The sequence below is a fragment of the Nothobranchius furzeri genome, chromosome 15, assembly GCF_043380555.1.
Source record: "Nothobranchius furzeri strain GRZ-AD chromosome 15, NfurGRZ-RIMD1, whole genome shotgun sequence".
Taxonomy (NCBI): Eukaryota; Metazoa; Chordata; class Actinopteri; order Cyprinodontiformes; family Nothobranchiidae; genus Nothobranchius; species Nothobranchius furzeri.
Window position 1 is genome coordinate 59,983,210 of NC_091755.1, and position 20,437 is coordinate 60,003,646.

At 42.6% G+C, this 20,437-nt stretch overlaps 2 protein-coding genes across 2 annotated transcripts in view; one reads left to right on the forward strand and one right to left on the reverse strand.

The window, feature by feature from the left end:
- The window catches only part of LOC139063350 (acidic proline-rich protein PRP25-like), a 308,451-nt gene that overhangs the window by 176,755 nt on the left and 111,259 nt on the right, over positions 1-20,437 (reverse strand). The window lies entirely within an intron of this gene.
- On the forward strand, positions 1,038-18,794 carry emilin3b (elastin microfibril interfacer 3b). Its single transcript, XM_015968074.3, has 6 exons — positions 1,038-1,448; positions 15,042-15,164; positions 16,039-16,328; positions 16,399-16,745; positions 16,847-17,197; positions 17,418-18,794. The coding sequence occupies exons 1-6, from the start codon at positions 1,264-1,266 to the stop codon at positions 18,567-18,569; spliced, it is 2,448 nt and encodes an 815-aa protein (XP_015823560.3). The 5' UTR covers positions 1,038-1,263; the 3' UTR covers positions 18,570-18,794.

The following is a 20,437-nucleotide window of genomic DNA, read 5'->3' on the forward strand; positions in this document are numbered from 1 at the left end:
CATGATATTTGTGGTTTGCAGACATTTCATCCTGTCACCTGCTTGCTTACTTTTAACATGAAGAAAGAAATCGTTGTAAAAATCTCTCAGACCTCAGCACTCCCCGACCACTCGCTGGCGCTGACTTATTTTGGAAACTGCACTCATTTGAGTAATTTCCATTAAAAAGCCACTGACAGGCTCAAGAGGCAGAAAGCAGTGGATTTAAAAATCCAGAGGAGCAGTAAATTGTAAGCGGGGGGTCTGGGTGTGGATGTTGACTGAAGCTCTTATTGGGATATTTAATGGCTAACTTCAGTGAAGCGAGGAGGAGGTCCATTGTGTCCAGCTCTGCAGCCTCTTGGCTGCTGGCCTCAGCTACACACATGGCACCACACACCAGGGTACCGCTTTGATGTACAGCTGCTCCAAGGAGCTGGAGAGGGAAACAAAAATTCCATTTAGATAAAAAAGATCTGTTGGGATGTGGGAGACAAGGTTGGTTTGAGACGAGGAACACGAGGACAGCAGCCGATGAAGAGTATAATAAAATAACTACACCTCTCTTATCTGGTCTGGAGTTGTTTCTTCACATGAAGGTTTTCATTCACATGAAACGCAGAATGAGAAGAATCATGAATTATACCGTGAGCCCGTTCCTCAATGTGCAGGACAGCCAGGCTGGAGTTGGGGTGGGATATGCAAATAGAGGCTGTCTGCCTGCCCCTTCATAGGCAGCAGGGCTGCACGCTGCTTCTTGTACACACACACATACACACACACACACCCTTCACTCATACAGAGTGCAGATTACTTGGAGGGCTGAGCCTCATCGGCAGGTCTCGTACACACTTGCATGTGTGTGTGTGTGTGTGTGTGTATGTGTGTGTGTGTATGGAGCTTAAACTTTAGAAGCACTCACACTCTCTTCCCTCATTCTCTTCCTTCTCCCGCTCTCCTCTTTCTCCTCTCCCCTCCTCCAGAACACCTTTGGGTGGTTTTCTTTGCTTTCATTCTTTCCCTTTCCCTCTCCAGCCTCACAAGCTTTCTTTGCTTCTCTGTCAGACTTAACGTTGGGGGATAGCCTGAGACCTGAATGTGGACGGGGCGAGATGCTGCTGATGCTCTAGCTGCTCAAGCTCCATGCCTCCTTCAGAGTCCACGAAAGAAAACAAGACTTTAAGTGAGGCGGAGAGCAACTTCATTCCATAAACTGTTTCCATCACCAGGCACTTGCTTTTCTGAAGGTCTGGAGCTCTTTTTAAATTTTTTTTAAACGGCACAATGTGGACCAAGTTGTGCCAACTTCTTGCACAGTTGCTTCTCCTGGAAGTGTTGCTCTCTGTGGTGGACAGTAAAGGAACTCTGTATGGAGGCCACATCAATCCTTTCTATGGAAACAGATACAACCTCTACAAGGCCGGACTCAGCCCTCACCACTCACCAAACAAACCCATGACCCGTCACAAGTAAGTGCTGTGTTTAGTCCATGGCAGAGATACTAACTTTTATTTCTACTTGAGCATGAATGATTGGCTGGACTTACCTGGTACTCTACAGCCATCATGTCACCCAGTCTAAAACATCAATGACTGAGGTTTAAGATTTAAAAGCAGAAATTACAAAACTAAACCAATCTCGTGGTTTCACTGGCGCAGCGGCGAGACCGACAGGAGAAGGAATCTCCAAGGCCCAAAGGGGGGCTGAGTCAGGGATAAGACTGGCCCTACAGCTTGGTGCCAGATGGGAATGGCACTCAGAGTGTCCAATCAATAAAGCAAAGACACAATTGGCTCTAGTGATAAAACAAAGCTAATTAAACAAAAAAGCTACACTAAAGTAGAACATTACCAAGATGTTATGAAACTGTGAGAACCACAAAGCCATAAAGGTATGTCTACCTGAGCAGAGATGATTGTTTGACCTGAAGATGTCTTTTTAAGTTTTACCCCTCATTCCTCCTCCCTCTTCTCTTTTGCTTGGCTTCCCCTGAGAGCTGTTATGGCTTTGGACAGCTCCCCAGCTACCTGCTGCTCCCCTCAAACTGCTGCAGGAGGCTGCAAAATGCTGGGCTCTAAATTATCCACAACTGTCTCCATTAACCAGGCTGTCCAGCCTCAAGCACTCTCAGTACAACATGAATCCTCACATTCCTCCTTGAATCACAATTAATTCAAATTCAAATCTAATTCAAAGATACTTTATTAATCCCAGAGGCAAATTAAAGAAACTCACTCACTTCTCACCTGAGCTTATTCTTTCAGCCAGAGTTATTAGACTCATCTGTGTTTCACTGGTTAAACGGCGAGGTGTGATTATCCAAAGTGTGAAAGAAAAAGAGTTCTGAATGATAGGCTAACAGCTAGGCTTCTATTTCAAAACAACTAAATTAAGATCATAACAGTTTATATAAACTTTTTTAATTGTTGTCAGTTTGGCACTATGAGTAGAAATAATGCTTTCCAACTTGAAGTGTAACAGAAATGCCACAAAAGCATGCAAAGCTAATTTATTGCTGTGAAACTAATAATAAAATAGAGTTCATGTGAGTTGATGACATATTTTATTGCAAAGTTATTTTAAGATTTTAAGATGTTTGTATTTATGATATGATCTTGAAAAACCATGTGCCATTTGTGTGAATATGTTGCAAAGTAATTTGCCAAAAACTACCAGACAACATTAACTATTAGTTATTTAATGTCTAGAAAGGGGCGGGATTAAATAAGCTGATGCTTCTTCCTACTCCCTTTTGAACATGTGTAAAAAAAAAAAATACAAGGAGAAGTTACTTATGTTGTGTGTATTACTATGTGTATGTACGCATGTTCAGTGTGAAGACAAAGACAAAGATGCTAATAATGTTATGAGCTGAACTTAGAAGACCCGTAATGATGCCAAACACAGTAAAAGTATATTAAAAAGAATCTTTTACTTTTTGTGGAGTTACCAGAGGAGGGCGAGGCAGGAGACAGAGTCGGAGGGCAGGCGTGAGTCAAAACCAGATCGGCACAAGCAGGTACAGAGAGCAGGCTGGACACGTGGTAGAAGACAGGCGAGGGTCGTGATGGCAGGCAGAGTTCAAGGCAGGGGTCAGGAGAAAAAACAAGGTCCGGAGGCAGAGATCAGGCAGGGTGGATGGCTGGAGAATTTACTGGCAAATGTTTTCAATAATCTGGCAGAGACTGGGTAGCTGGATGGTTCTTTTAAAGCAGGGGAAGCAGGTGTGTGAGATGAACCTGATTACAGGAACAGGTGAGATGAATGGAGTTGATGGTGGTTGTCAGGGAAACAGGGCTTGTCAGGAGCTTGGTGAGGGGACCAGGTGAGCTGAATGAAGGCTGAAAAATGAGAGTAAATGAGGAGGCAGAGGAGGGTGAAGGATGGGAGTCATGACAAATAATCCACTTTGGAACTCACTCAAACTAGCTGTTAGCTTGTCAATCCAACCAGAAGTACTAACATTTTTCCCAACTGAGGCCGTTCAAAAGCTATCCATTAAAGGTAAAATGTTAATGACCTTTTCACAGAAATCAACATTAAATGATCCGAACTATGCCTTTAAGGCAGAATTCATTTTAATTACTGCTGGGAAAATATATTTATACAGCCACATGCCCTAAATTATTTTCTGTATGGGAAGAGAAATATTGAGGCTATGTGCAGTAGCAACACTGTACCTGTCACAGCTTCACCAGGTGGTGACTGCCATTCATCTTCCAGTGAGTCATTAGAAGCCACAGAGCTCACACATGTAGTCTAACCCAGGGTTACAGTGATAACTGTCAGATAGCAAGTTAGAAAGAAAGCTGGATTTTAATCAGCTAATTACCGAAACTTTATAACCTTGTAGGAGTTTAGAACAAACACGCAGATGCTGAGAAAATAATGTTGCTTTGTGTTCAGTGTCCTGCTTTTCATCGAGTCACAGCCAAAAGGCCTCCAGTGTTGGATCTCAAACATATTCCCGTGATTAGGTAAAAGTTTAATATCAACAGCAATCTAATGACATGTTTGCAGTCTAGAGTTAATTGGGCCAACATCCATTCTGCAGAGCTGTGATGGTACAAGAACATAAATCTGGTTCTGGATGAACTTTAATCTGTTTTAAAGTGCTTCCATCCCAATTCTCTTGCTTTTAGAATACACACAGTCTAAACCAGACCTGGTGACCTGTGTCAAGCCCAACAGGTCACTGTCAGATCACTCCGGTTATACGTGCTCAGTTGTTGTCAGCCTGACTGGTCAGTGGAAACAGGGGCTTAAAAATATCTGACGTGTGTGTGTGTGTGTGTGTGTGTGTGTGTGTGTGTGTGTGTGTGTGTGTGTGTGTGTGTGTGTGTGTGTGTGAGTGAGAGAGAGAGAGAGAGAGAGAGAGAAAGAGAGAGAGAGAGAGAGAGAGAGAAGAGAGAGAGAGAGAGAGAGAGAGAGAGAGAGAGAGAGAGAGAGAGAGAGAGAGAGAGAGAGAGAGAGAGAGAGAGAGAGTTCTCTGAAAACACATTTTCATTTACAAAACTCTCTTGTTCTGGTGAGGTATTCCCAAATTCTCATCCACTTGTGTTCTGCAGACATTTTGACGTCTTTTTCAATTATCATCTATGTTTTGGCAGCAAAGCGAGTGATTTGATTTCACAGTGACTTCTTTCATTCAAAGCAACCACTTGCTGCTGTGAGAAAATGTGTGGCCATCCAGTCACTGACTGTGACATCTTTGGCAGTAGCAACACTGTACCTGTCACAGCTTTATTGCAGATGCGATGTATTGATTTTACAGCTGCTTTTTAAAAATTGTTTTGGCACAAGAGTGCAAGATAAAAAATACATATGTGAATGTTAAAATTTAAGTTTCACATTCTCAGAACAGCAATTGCAATGCTCTGAACTGCAACAGCATCCTTAGCATCTCTTCTAGCACAATGGCTGTTCCCTGTAAAACAGCTGAATCCAGAACAGCCATCAGCAGTTTCTGCTCTTCAGTCAACTAGAACTCCAGCAGATGTCGCTTGTCACCACTGATGAGATTAGAGATGTATCCTAAGGATTTTCTGTGATGTATGAGACAGAGATCAGAGGGGTAAAGGTCACTGAGTTGATGGAGGTTAAAGGTTATGGTTTAGGCTGAAAGTCCAGTGGAGAACAGCAGCAGCAGCAACTCCTGCTAAGAGCTTTATTATTTATTTATTTATTTATTTTTTAGGGGGAAAGGGACAAAATTAAGACTGGGCAGTAAACTCCTGAGCTCCAACAACCTAGTTATTTATCAAACGTGATGTTTCATCAGGTAAAAACCAAAAGGGTTTCTTAGTAACAGCGAGACACTTGTCTCTTCTTTGCGCTGCAAAATAATGATAGATTTTTATTTGTTTAGGGTTAACCAAATGTTTACTAGAACTAGGCTATGTTCAGAAGAATGTGTGCAGGCATGTTTATTCTGATTTTAACTCAGTCTGGATGCAACTCATAAAACATTTCTGCATCTGCTGCCTAACGAACATGTCCATCATATGATGCTGCTGTTGTGTCCTCGGGCAATACACTTCACCCTCCTTACCTGCTGGTGGTTGTTGGAGTGGCACCTGTGCTCGGCAGCCTCGCCTCTGTCAGTGCCCTCCAGGGCAGCTGTGCCTATGTAGCTCATCAGCACCAGGGTGTGAATGTGTGTGAATGACTGTGTTGTAAAGCACCTTGGGGGGTTCTATATCAATTACAAGCCATCAACCATGATTTTGTATGAAGCATCTACAAAGGAAGCATCACTACAAAGGAAGCATCACTACAAAGGAAGCATCAATTACAGGTTAATTTGAGCTGCTTTTATGAACTCAAAGAACTTTGAAGACCTAAATTGCCTCATTAGAACACCTGCATGTTCCTCACTCTTAGAAGTTAAAATGTCTGCTGTGAAATACACTTACTTCTACAATTTCAGACTTGGGCTGCCTCGAACCTCTGCATTTCCCATAATTTTGAACTTTGTAGGAAGAAATAATTTAAACCTACAGCAGTGCCTGCTTTCTTTTGCGAGTCATACTGTTTCATACACGTGAGATCTTGCTCTGGTTCCTGATGCAGACTTTTGTATCCTGCTGATATAAGAGAAAAGTGAGGATTCAGATTACTTGACGGATTCTAATGAAAGCGGTGCATGAGCAAATACATGTTAATGTGTCCCACAAAGACAAAGGTGAGAGACACTCTGTCCCTTCAGATTTTCTTCAACACCTCAAGCTTTTGGCAGCTATTACAAGTGGCTCAAGGATGACTGTTGGTTTTTGTAACATAAAAAAATGACTTTTATTTGTTTAAACACATATTTGAAGCAAATATGGAAACAAGCAGGGTAAAGTATATTAAAATGCAATAGATTACTAGCCTGGCAAGCCAGACTAAATAAATGTATTATTTAGTCTGGCCACGCTCCATTGACGGCTCTTGGTTGTGGGGCGGGTTCTACCGTTGTCTTTCAAATGATCTCCGTATGCTACTGGACAATGAATGTGACATACTCACCGCAACAGCTATCGGTAAATGAGGCGGTCCGCAGTTGAAGGAGAAAACACATCATTTTTTCTAAAAAAAAAAAAAGCACTTAAATACATCTATCTGCTCCTGATTCTAATGAAGCCCAAGTTCTAATAGTCCAACATTGATGTAAAAGCCATTTCAAACAAGCTGTCGCCATCTTGTTTCACTCTGTTGCATCATCCCACCCACCAGGCATATAAAGTGCCCTGATTGGCCCATAAAGCGGATAAAGCTCTGTGATTTGTTCACTAAGCAGATAGAGCACTATGATTGGCCCACCATTATGGACCAATCACAGCTCTTTCTGTGTTTGAAACCCCTCTAGAGAGCTGTGATTGGCCAGCCAGAATGCTGTTAGGGGCTGCAGAGGTTCCAGTGGAGCGTTCCTAGACCAAACTTTGCAAAGCAAGAATTTGATCTAGTTCACTAGGCTAGTAGATTACAAGCGAACGCAACAGTAAGGTGACTTGTATCTTTAGTTCAAAGTGAAGTTGTAACTGATTAATTAAAGAAAATGGGATTTTAAAAATGAACAAAAGCATAACCACTGGGAGCATTTTTTTTATAATAAAACACTTGTTGATGCCCCCAAATAAATGTGGTCATAATGAGCTTCAAAGATTATTTATTTATTTATTTATTTATTTATTTATTTATTTATTTATTTATTTATTTATTTATTTATTCAGGGGAAAAGGGACAAAATTAAACCATCCTCATTGAATCAGGTAACAAAATGATTTATGTCTAGCATTGGTCTGGTATGGACACAGAAAGCTGTCAGATTTAAGTGGAAAGTATCTTATTATATTTTTATTAACATTTTTATGAGTGTTTGAACACAAGTTTTATTCAAACTTCTTTGGTCCTGTTTAAGATTATGTTTGTCCCGTATTCTTGTTTTCCAGCATTGCTGCCTGCTTAGTCTGGAGGGTTTTACCTTTCACAGTAGCTGCAGCGAGTTACACAAATCCAGTAATACTGTTTAAAAACTCAGTTCTAAAAGCACAAAGGGAAAAGCAGATTATATGCTTAAGAAATGCCTAGGGATAAGTGAGTTATTTCTTTTTCTTCCTATGCATTTAATATTTCCCAGTTTAGCAAGAATAATCCAAAAATAAAATGTCAAAGGAAATTATGTTCTCCCATAATTTTCTAATAATACTAAAATAAAAGAAATATGTGAAAGCAGGCCCACAGAAAGTATTGTATTGTATATTTTAGCAACGATTGACATCAACCAAACTAAAAGTGTAACTGATGATCTGCTTTTCAGCTATAATAATGAACGCTGGCTTGGCTGACCTTTTCTCTGAATGTCAGAGGAATCCCCTCGGTCTTTGAGCTGGGAGTATCTTTAACTCAAGTCATTATCCATGAGAAACTTCAGTCAACTCAGAGCAGCTAGAAGAAATGTCAGCTGGCTAGAAATAGGCATCATTAAGAGCATATAGGAAAAAGCAACAGATGCTGGATGAGCTTTGTTGGCCTATAGACATGGCTATTAAATGTCTTATAAAAGACTCAATAGTCCGCTATTCGTCCCACACCAGTCATAAATCTGTCAGAGCCAACAGCAGCGGCCAGAGTTCAAACAGTCAGGGACCCCTGCAGGTGAGAGAGGGCTCAGTAAAAAAGGAACGTGAGCCTTTTAGTGTCGAAACAAGAGATAAGGCAACAAACATGAGAGCAGAGGAGGAGAAGATTAAACATCAGGAACGCAGACAGAAGCATGACGGGTATGCTGAAATAATTAAACCAAGGATTACCTGCAGCTTTCTCATTTCAAAATAAAATAAATGCACAGATATGAGACGCGGGACTGAAAAGGTAACTTGTTTTAGGTCAGGGGAGGGTGGAGGTGTGATGTTTGAATCTCCACATGAGAATCTAAGATGGGAATTCTGCTTTTCCCTAGGGATGCTGTAAAGCTGTTGAGCTAAACTAGAAATATTTACTCTGGGACCAAACTAGAGGTTAGAAAAATGCCTCAAACTAACAGAAGTAAAAAGACAATATTTTGAGCCATCGAAGGTGAAAGTTACAGGGATGTTTGATTGGACAAGAAAAGTTCAGGCATCATAAGGTAAACAGAAAAGTTTGGATGAACTGGATCAGTATGTGGATGCTTCATCAAGGGTGTGGACCAGCTTGAGTTTTTACCCACAGTCTGGGTGTTTTCTTGAATTTTCCAAGAGGTCATAACTTATACGTTTCATGTGATATGCCAAAAGAAAGAGTTTACCTAAAGAAATCTCTGAATCGCTGAAATCCCCGAGTTTTTCATGCAGACTGAACATGAAAATAGTCTCCTACACCTATCTCCTGATAGAAACTGTTCTGATAGAAAATAGATGGTGAAACGCTAGGACTTGAAAATCCTAACAGACCTATGTCACACTGTCACAAATTCAGGGAGTCACCCACCTTGACTTGTGACGGGGAACGCTGGTGTTGCTTTAGTGTCCAGGAATCAGCAGAGAATGCCCCGACTAGAAGAAGCTAACCACTAGCATTAGCAAATCCACCACACAGAAAAGCTCCTCCAGTTCCCAATTCCTAGTTCTTTTTAAACACTGAAGAGAAAAGTTGTTCTTTACCTTGTTTGCTAACGTTTCGGCCTCAGATTTGCTTCCTTCTCCTTTTATCTTGTGTTTAGGCTTCAATTATTTGTGGAGATAAAACATCCACATTGCAAATCAGTGGTAGTCACATTGCTGTTATCCAATCCAAGACGAGATGCCCAAATATCAGAAAATAAGACTCCAAATCCTGTCGTGTTCAGCCACTCTCTGCAGCAGCAGGTCTGTCAGTGCTGATCCAAGCCTTTCTGGGCTTTTTTTGCCCCAAATATGGCTTGCAAGGCATTAATTCCTACCAGAGACCGCTGTAAATGTATTGATTTAACCAATGAACCACACCTTTAAAGCATTTCCAAGTAAATCTTTCAAACATGGAAAACAAAAATAAACTAAAGCATAGAAAATAAATTTTTTTGACCAAAACCACCACAACCAAGCTGAATTGGTTCATGTACAGATTTATGCTGACATAACTGTTGGACATTTTCAGTTCAACCTTTGATGATAGTCCATTCTTCTGCAAAAGCTAACAGGGTAATAGCTACGTGTGTATTCGATACACACCCATTTATTATTACAGCAGATCACACGAGTGTAAACACGTGGAGACACAACTGGACCTGACAGAAGGGGAAGAAACCAGGAATGAGATAGTCAGGTTGCATCATCGTTCATGAGGTTGGCTGTTGGACAACAAGTCCACACCAATCTCCTTCTGATTTACAGTAAACTCTGAACAAATTAAACCTTATCTTATTGTCAGTCTTCTCTATATGAATGCAAACCATTTATTCTGGCATAATTTCTGAACATTTCAGTTACTTTTATGCTGTTGTTTAAAAGTACATCAGCTCCAGGCTTCTGCTCCACAGAGCTTAATGACTGAGTCTCTCAGGTGACTTCAGCAGCCCAGCAGCTGACAACAACATGACTGTTACACATAAATCATCACAACGTTCTGTTGCTTATGTAATAACGTGTAATCCCCATGGAAGTGTGTTTGTTTCAATGAAAATTTAATTAAAAATGTGTCATTCGGATTTAATAATCTCCCTACATGTTGGCCAACGACGGCAACATCACATTTTTGTACACTTCGTCCACACCTTGGATTAAATGTAGAGTTTAGAATGAAATTTAGAAAATATTTAAGGCAACTTCTGCAACATCTCCCTGGAAACTTGGTCATCTCTTCTCCACGGCCAGTTGTTCTGGTGTGCATGAGCTTATAGAGACTGCGCTGCCTGAGAAGTGGGGATTTACAGGAAGAGGAACTTGTTTTTAAGCCTGTAAAAACTCAATGTGGAAACAGGAAGGAAAGAGGAAAGCTCTGGGATTAGTCAAGAATGTTTTGTTGGTGTGAAATATGATGATATATTGCTGTGGCAGTTTTTCATTTAGCTGGTTGTCTTTTAGAACATGAATAACGTTGGCTTGACCCGGAGTCACTTGCGCTGCTCCTACTTTTGCAAGCGAGCACGAGCTAGACAGTAGTCTCCATGTTGATTCAGAATGGACTCACTAAGGTCTCCTTTGATTCTCTTCATTCTCCTCCAATTTTGGTTCTTATGCAACAAAGCTTGGGGACTTATTCACGAGTGAGAGAATGCTTGAATGCGAGATCAATAGGTGTACTGGTGCTGCATCTGTAGTGATGCGGACGTTGAACTGCTATGTCATGGTAAAGAGAGAGCTGAGCCAGAAGACAAAGCTCTTGATTGGTTGATGTAAATTCCAACCCTCGCCTATGGTCTTGAGTTTTGGGTCTTGACAAGATCGCGGATAAAAGCAGTCAACATTAGTTTTCTCTGCAGGACATAGGGTGAGAAGCTCAGCCACCCGGGAGGGGCTTGGAGTAGACCTGCAGCTCCTCCACATCGAGAGGAGCCAGTTGAGGTGGCTGGGTCATCTGGTTAGGATACCTCCTGGACCCCTCCCTGGTGAGGTTTTCTGGGTATGTCCAACTGGGAAGAGACCTAAAGGAAGACCCAGGACACCCAGGAGGGATTATGACTCTCAGCTGGTCAGGGAACGCCTTGGGATTCCCCCGGAGGAGCTGGCCCAAGTGGCTGGGAAGAGGGAAGTCTGGGCCTCTCTGCTTAGGCTGCTGCCCCCAGGGACCTGATCCCGGATAAGCGTATGAAAATGGGTGAATGGGTGGATGAATCAAAGCTTTCTCTCTTTTTCTAAATCTTTGTTTGAAAATCCCCAGATTAGCTCCATTTTCCTCGAGCTGGACTTTCTCCCGCACACACAAAGTTCTCACCTATCCTTCAGCAGCTGGACATAACTGAGACAATAACAGACCAGCACATACGAGATTTTCAAGGTTCAAGGGTCAATTTTTGCCATCAGGTACGTGTGGTCTGTGCTGTTTTAACCATATTATCACTGCCTTTCAGAATGAAACTCACCCAGTTAGAGTCTGCTTTTGCACAGCAGAAGAGCTGACCTGCTGTTGCCCTGACTAATGCTGCAGTGCAGAAGGACAGGGTTTATCCCAGAACCAGAGCCTGTCTGTGAGACACTCAGGATGAAATATTGCTCATAGACCCAAATGACACTGAAAAATCTGTAAAAACAGGCACGCTGAGGAGAGTGTGAGAAACAGAAAGCCACACACGGATTCTTCTTCTCTTCATGTGCATCTGGGTTTCTGCAGAGTTCACTAATTGTGTTAGTCTAAAGGTTTTTTGCTGCCGATCAGTTGTGCATTTAACAAACTACCAAACAAACAAAAGTCCAACGGATTTTTCATTTCACCGATCAGAGCTGCATTTGGGGAGGGTCACCAGCTCTCTGTGCTCGGCTCACACTGGCTAAGCTGCTTTCTGTCAGCTGTCGCAAGCTTTTCTCCAACTTTCACCTACTCAAAAAACAAATCATAAAGCTCTTCGACCCGTTTGATAAACCAGATCCATTAAATCTGATTTAGATTACATGTTAACGCCTGACCAGGAAAAAAAAGAGAAAGACAAACAATAGAAAAAAGAAAATGCTCTGGCTCTGTGAACTTTCTCAGAGGCACACGGAGCTCATGAGATGACAGCACAGGGAGTGATCTCTGTTCAACTTTCTCAGGGACATTAAAAAAGGAGAAAAAAAGAGACGGCAAGTGTGGTCCAGAGAAGAAAAGTGTGAAAGAGAATTATTAGCTGGTCTGTAACATTGCACATGTCAAGGTATTTATTAGAGGATCTGGTGAGCAGAACAATGCACCGAAAAAGAAGGGTGGTGTCGCTTTAAGCGTTCTGTTTTCATTTATTTTACCCATTTCCTGTAAGTGCTGTTGTCATTCCAGTCAGATTGGCTTTGTTTTTTTGTTTCTTTAAGAAAATCATCTGCAGCAGCCTGCTGTAATTGTGTGTGTGAGCCTGAATTGCTTTAAGTGCTCCCATCACACCACATCAGTGCAGGTTGTAACTTCTGCCTCCTTAACAACGCTTGACCTGGCAGCAGGTTGTCAGCCTGGCATGAAAGGAGCTCTGTCGTTGCAGCTCCTGCCCTTTTCCTTCCGCTGTCATTAACATATGTCAACACGGGCAAACTGGTGGCACACAAATAAACTCTGTCAGCAGAGTCTGAGATTTGCAGCGAGCTGCAGCGGGGCAGTGTTTTCCCACCGACTCCAACTGACTGTCCTCCCTGTTAGCGTTCTGAACCTGTTAACTTGACCCTCCCCAGCCGCGTGCCCCTCCTTCCCTCTCTCCCCTCGGCACCTACTATTTGTCCGAAAACAGCTGCAGAGTAACGTTAAGTACTGCATGATGTGCTGCTAAATGCTCCCCTCTGAATGTAAGAAATTCCTCACGTGTGAGTATGAAGAGCCTCGATCATCATTTCCTGTGTTCCACAGAGGCCAGAGGAACATTTAGCAGTTGCTATAGCTGCACTGGCTGGGAGGAGAAAGAGGAGGGACAGTGAAGGTTCACCTCCAGGGTGTTGCAGGAACTGCTGTGTTTGATTCCAGGCACAAGTTAACATTTTCAGGATTGAAAACCCTTTAAGTCAGGGGTGTCCAGGGCAAGTTTCCAGCAGGTTTTAGTTTTAACTCTGCTTAAACACACCTGATTTCAATCAGCGGGTGATCAACAGGATTCTGCAGAGCCTGATGAGCTGCTGCACAGGTGATTCACCGCTGAATTAGGTGTGTTGGAGCAGAGAAACCACAAAACCTGCTGGTTACCCTAGGATTGGACATGCTCGCTAAGTGATATTCTTCATAAATGAATTACATTTTGACTTAAAACAGACTTATTCTCTATTAAAACAAATAATAACAACAATGGATTAGATTTATATAATACTTTTCCAGGAAGTGCTTTCCACACACTATCGTGTTACCACAAAGCCCGTGATGGTGAGCTGCTTCATAGCCACAGCTGCTCTGAGGCGGTCTGGCAGAGACAAGGCTGCCATTTGTTCCATCAGCTCCTCTGACCACCACCTACATAGGCAAGCCGGGTGAAGTGTCTTGCCCAAGGACACAACAGCAGCATCTACCTCTTGAGGTACTGCTTTCCCATATAATAAATAAATGAATAAAACAGGGTCTTTACATAGTAAAAGTTAAATCATCTGAATGATGCCAGTGTAGCTAAACATGAATCAGCTTCCATCTTTAAATCTCGCCTGTTCAGTTCTTTGTGAATTTTGTCTTCATGGTAACTGGCTTGTATTTGATATAGCACCTTCTAAGGTATTAGAACCCCCAAAGGCACTTTACAACATAGTCGTGTGTGTGTGTGTGTGTGTGTGTGTGTGTGTGTGTGTGTGTGTGTGTGTGTGTGTGTTTGTTGGGATATTTTTGTGTGGCCCCCTTTCCAGGTAACTTTTTCCAGATCCTCCACTGAGAGCAAGATTTGATGCTTTAATGCTCTTAATTTGCTTCCCTTCACAGAACATTTGAAGGGTTTGAAATCTGACTTTTAGAAAACTGTCAGAAACCAAAACTTGCTAAATTTAAATATGATAGACAGTTGTGAAACAAATGGGGAGTGCAGCAACATAATGTAAATACAAGCACCAGATGAGTTAAAGATGGGTTTTCATTTATTTTTATTTATTTATTTATTGTCTTTGAGGAACAATCTCATCATTCAACAGAGTAAAAGGTTCACAAAGATGCATTCCTGCAAGTAGATGAGCCTGTTTTCATCCCTGGGCTCATTTAACAGCAAGATTGACATTTTTGAGAGAAGAAATGCATTTTTACCTCAACGCAAGATTAACACATCAGACAAGTTTTCTCATGTGAACTGGATCAAATCTAAAAATAGAGACAAACAAATCAGACAGCATGAATATTCTCTGTGATAAACAACAATAAGCATTCACCTTTCCTTTGTTAGCACTGAAATATAAACTTGGCTGGAAATCATGAGACAATGTGAACAGATGGATGCCTTTTTCTTCTGAAGCACGAAGAAACCTGGAATAACATGAAAAATGTGTCAAAACTTTCTATCTGGTCTGGTGGTGCTTATCTTTTTAGCTATATAATTAAATTTCCATGGTGGGTAAAAATAATGTACTTTTTTATTTTACTTTATTACAAAAGCTGTATTAACTTATTATTTCCTCAAAATCAATGTTTTTTCTTGCAGCCAGGTGCTAATGTGGGACGTTTTCACACATTTGATTCAAAGTGTAAATTTGATCAATCTCTAAAAGCAACAACATTCAGTCAATAAACACACCTGTCACTTTTTTGTTGTCTTCACACTTGAGTGTCACTAGTAGAAGCACAGGCCTAAGAAGGCTGATGTTTTACATGCTTACGTCTGAGAGAATAAGCTGAGTTGACTTTCACTTTACAAACATGTAATAATTAATCTGAGGCAACTCTTCAGTCACTCATAAAGTATCACTTAAACATGCTGATTTTGCAGGAAAATAAACTAAAATAAGGTCTGCATATGTAGTCAGACTCTCGTCTCTCTTTAATGCCCACAGAAACCACTGCGCCTACATGGTCCAGAGAAACATCACATGCATCATGCAGGATGGAGTGGAAACCTACGTGAAGGCAGAATATACCACAAAGTGCATCTGGGGCCAGAAATGTCCTGTTGTCATGTGAGTCAGTCAGTAGAAACCAGAAAAACGCTATGAATCATCTTCTAAACAGCACGGTGTGTTTGATTGTGACATTCATATGAATTATAGTTTATTTCAAGTAGCTAACTAAATGTTATGTGTTAGTGCTGCCCTCTAGTGGTGAGAAGAGTTTCAGCCTCCATGATGGATGTTTTCTAATACTAACAGTTGTCTTTTCAAGAAAAACTAATGTGTTCTTAGTTGGAAGATTGAGATCAAATATTACATTTTTGTCATTTTAGAATAAAAATGCTTAAGATTTGTTTCTTGGTTATCAATTATTTTCTATTTCTAATGAGGTCCTGCTCCTACTATCCTTATGACTTGGTGAATAACTTGAATTATCAAAACACACTTGGCACAGAAAAGATCAGGCACCAGTCTCCAGTGCACAGTTCATAATTTAATTTCTCAATTTAATTTGGCTGTTTTAGTCACAGACCTGATAATATATTATCTGATCTTGCAGCGACTTTGCTCTCTGTCACCCCGTGCATGTACTTAAAAAGCCCACACACGGGGAAAATGAAAGTGGATTTTATCTTTTAAAAAGTTCAATCTGTGCAGGCATGCTGGGAGACAGAGGGGGAGTCTGATTTTAAACAAGATAAAATTAAAGTTGGGTGCTGACCCGCATCCAATCCTCTGATGTGGCGCCATTTACACCACACTGTATCTTTATCTCCTAATCTTCCTCTAATCCATGTTTAATCCCATAGAAAAAAAACTTCATCTATTTTGTCTGTGCGCCGAGGAGCTCCCATCCCATTCTGCTTCATGTAGATCAGGTTAAAAGACGTATTTTATGTACACGGACATTAAACTCATTGTTCTGCCTTTTCTCCTCCTTTAGGTACAGAACATTTTTTATGCCCAAGTACAAAGTAGGATTTAAAACTGTGACAGAGCTCGAGTGGAGATGTTGTCCCGGGTTCTCTGGAGAAGCATGCCACGATGGGCCGACATCACTACCTGACATCATAGGTCCAAGTTTACCCCATCGTCCAGGAATCAAAGGCTTCCCCCATGGCCCACGAGCCCCTGTGGACCAGAAGCCTGAAGGAGGTCAGCTAGAGCCTGGCAAACCTTTCCCTGATGTTCCGACTGGACAGCTGCTTCCTGGGAGAGGAAAACCTAACTACGGTGAGAACTCTTTGGCCTGAATTTATTTTTGAGTCCGTCACCTGCTTACTTGCTTTTTAAAAAATTCCAGGAAACAAATTCAGCACCACAGGTGTCACAGGTGAACGTTTGGACCGCATGGAGGAGGACCTGCGCCGCCTCACTCAGAGTCTCGACACCCTGAACGGGGTGGTAGTCGGTCTGGAGGACCGACTGCGTACATCTCTCCGAGAAGACACCAATAAAATTCTTGTGTCACTTCTGCCCAACACTCCACGGGTGCACGACGCCACAGTGGGATTTGGTGTGATCCCAAATGGGACCCCTGATGGTCTGGAAGGAGGAGAGACCTACCCTGGATTTGGAAACTTAGAAGGAAGAGTGACAGAAGTGAGGGATGAGCTGCGAGCCAAAACACACATTCTGGAGGAGATTCAGGTGTTCTGACTTGGTGCTCGATTTCCCTTCTGTCTGTTCGTACATCCCTCTTTTCATTCACCAACTCTCCTTACTCTTTTCTCTTGGATGTGTGTCATCAGGGAATGGTCCTAGGACATGATGGCCAGCTGAAGAAGCTGTTGGAGAAAGCCACGGGTAAACCCATCCATGAACTTGACTCTGTCTCTGTTCTGGAGGAAATCTTGGACGCTAGGCTAGCTCGAGTGAGAGCTGACATCCTGGATGGTTTTGAACAACGTCTGATTGGCCTGGAGAACAACTGTGATGCGAAGATTGGGGAGGTGAAGAGGCAGTGCCACAGGGAGCACATGGATGGTCAGGAAAAGATGCAGCAGTCTCTGGATGGCAGAGAAACTGGGATCAGAGAGGATTTGGGTTCTCTCCAAGCTCAGATTCAGGGTCTAACTCTCACTGAGAGCTGCTGTGGACAGGTATGAGTCATTTCAGTCCAACATAAATCCCATAAATGTGTAATTTGTCACATAGTACACAGTTAGTACATAACCATGAATCTTTCTTTAAAATCCAAAAAAAGTAAAAATGCCAAATCATAAAACCCCTTTCATAAAGTTCATTTGGTGAAACGACATAATGATGCATGACTGCATGGTCCATCGAGTGTCTAATGGATTAAATTATTGAAAATTACAGGTGAACAGCTTGTCTCAGCGCATGCTGCTGCTGGAGGAGGCGGTGAAAGATTTGACAGAATCTCAGAGCCAGCTTCAGACAGACCTCACCGGACAATGCATCCAAATAGAGACCCTAATCGAGACCCGGTTGGTGGACATTGAGGGCAGACTCAATGCTACCTTTGGTGGACCAGATGGAGTTGATGGGCTTCCTGGTATTCTTGATGGCTTTAGGACTGTGCTGGAAGACAAGCTTAAGACCTTGGAGGAGAGAGTGTTTGTTGCTGTAGAGGAACTAAGTAATGCCACCAGTCCGGCTCTTCTGGAGGGTCAAGTGGTCCCTGCACTGGAGACAGAGATCGAGTCTGTGAGGAGAAGAGTGGAAGGAGACCTGGGTGGAATTCAGAAGCAGCTGATTGATCTAGAGCTACTTTGCACCTCCTCTTGTGCACCATCCACCCCACCAGAAGGGGGTATTGAGGGTACTGCAGTAGAAGAAGAGTGCAAGGGAATGGGAAAGAAGATGACGGACCGTCTAGACTCCCACTCTGATCAGCTGGAACACCTAAACAACACCTTGCACAACCTGCTACTCCGGATTGCTCAGGAGGACACAGAGGGCACCGTCCAGGGAGAGATCACGCTGTTAAAGGTCAACATCAACTCTGTGAATCGCACCCTGAAGGGCCTAAAGGACTCGATCACTTTTATTGCAACTGAAGTAGGTCATGCTAACTCATCATGGGAGCATAGAGAGCATCAGCTGGTCAACCAGGTGCAGGGAATCACCAAACTCATGGGTCATCAGGCCTCCCTTCTTGGAGCTGGTGAGAGGCGGCTGATACAGCTGAAGGGAGAGCTGGCGGCCTTAAAGAGGCAGTTGTCAGGAGGGCTGCAGGGCTGCCGCAGCACGGCGCTGGAGGTGCACAAAGAGGTGAAGGATGTTGGCAGCAGGGTGAGCCAAGTGGAGGGCCAGTGCAGCAGCCTGGGGCAGCTGGCAGAACACCTGGAGAGGATCAGGGCAGAGCTGGAGAGGCACTCTGACTCCTACCTGGCCCAGATGAATGGGACCCTGGCCATCCATTCAGAGCAGCTAGCTGAGCTGAAAGGAGAGATCAAAGACTGCGCAGCCAAAGAAGCCACCGACCAAAAGGAGACAAGTAGCAACTGAGCTGCAGGTTTTGAAAGAAAGACTCTCTGTATGTGTTTTTAATTAGTCTCAAGTGTCTTCCTCTGCTTCTGTCCTCTCCTCCCAAACCATGTCTGCACAGATACAAATGAACTCAAATGTAAAAGTGATCCCCCTTAACGTTCTTGGCCCAGTGCCTCCAGTTGTGCTGGGGATCTACTTAGCTGGTTTGAACCGAGGCAGAAGAAAGGGGCACGTATGTGGATGTAGAGCTTGTCAATAGTTCCCTGAAGTATTCTATAGGGCATTTTTTATTATAATTGTTAAGTCATTTTAACTTTTTTAACTTATATGAAGTGACTGCATTGTTTTGGTGTAAAAATACATTTGTTTTGGGATTGATAACGAATCAAAATGCTGCTACGGGTCTCTGCTGACTCGCCATCATTTGTGTGGACACTAGTCTCTTCCATTTAACAAAATACTGTATATGTCGACCTGGTGCTATCTACATTTTTGTAAATCTCTGTTTTACACACGTTTCAGATCAGCTTACTTAGATCTGCTTATACGATTGTTTGTATTTCTTACTTTTCTAAGTCTCAAACAAGCTCCATGCTTCACCACGAGGAGACGGTGGAAACACATTACGTGGCATGGAAGAAGAAAGAGAAATAAAATCTCAAGACTGAGGCTAAGAAAGAAAATGTGTCCAAACTTAATGTTTGACTCGTCTAATTTTGCACCCAGATAAATGATTTGGCTGCAAATGCAGATCAATCTTTATAAAAGAACATTACATATGACTTATTAACTGATTGAAGAAGCTCAGCATCCTGAATGCTGTGGATGAGTGAGACGACGTTGTCTTCACCAGGTAATGAGATAATGTGGGGTTTTATGCATCTCATTTAATTTACCAACAATTTAATAGCTATACATGAAATGGGTCAAAAAGCATGTATCTCAAAGGTGTGGTTCACTGAAAAACCATTTTTAATAATTGTTTTTTATTCTAATTAGTCACTCTGACTTTTCCATGCAAGCTGAACATTAAAATAGTCTCCTACACCTATCTCCTGCATTAGCTTCTGAATGAAAAAAGAAATAGTGAAGCGCTAGGATTTGAAAATCCTGACAGATCTACGTCACACTGTCATTAACACTCATGAACTCACCCACCTTAACTTGCAATGGTAAACGGCCTGTATTCGATATAGCGCCTTCTGGAGGCCTGGAACCTCCCAAGGCGCTTTACAACACAATCAGTCATTCACCCATTCACACACTGGTGGGAATGAGCTACAATGTAGCCACAGCTGCCCTGGGATGCAGCTGACAGAGGCGAGGCTGCCGAGCACTGGCGCCACAGGTCCCTCCGACCACCACCAGCAGGCAACGTGGGTTAAGTGTCTTGCCCAAGGACACAACGACAGCGACAGACTGAGCGGGACTCGAACCTGCAACCTTCCGATTATGGTGCGAGCACCTAACTCCAGTGCCACTGTCGCCCACAATGGGGAAGGCTGTTGTTGGTTTAGAGTCCAGGAAGCTGCAGAGAACGTCTCAGCTATTAGAAGCTAACTGTCAGCATTAGGAACTCCACCACACGGCAGAACTCTTCCAGGCTTGTGTTATTTGTGGAAATAAAGCATATACCATGCAAAGCACACAGAGTCAGTGGTAGAGTTGTGTTGCATTTAGCCGATCCGAGGCAAGATGTACACATATCAGAAAATAAGAGTCCAAAACCTGCCGTCTGAAGCTACTTTCTCCTCTAGCTGACTTGTACTTCCTGATTCGGGCGCATCTAATCTTTTTTTCCATAGACATAAATATGTTAACGCCCCACTGGTCACTGGAGAGTGTAACAGCATCACCGCCATATTGGGTGGGTCTCTTCACTCCCC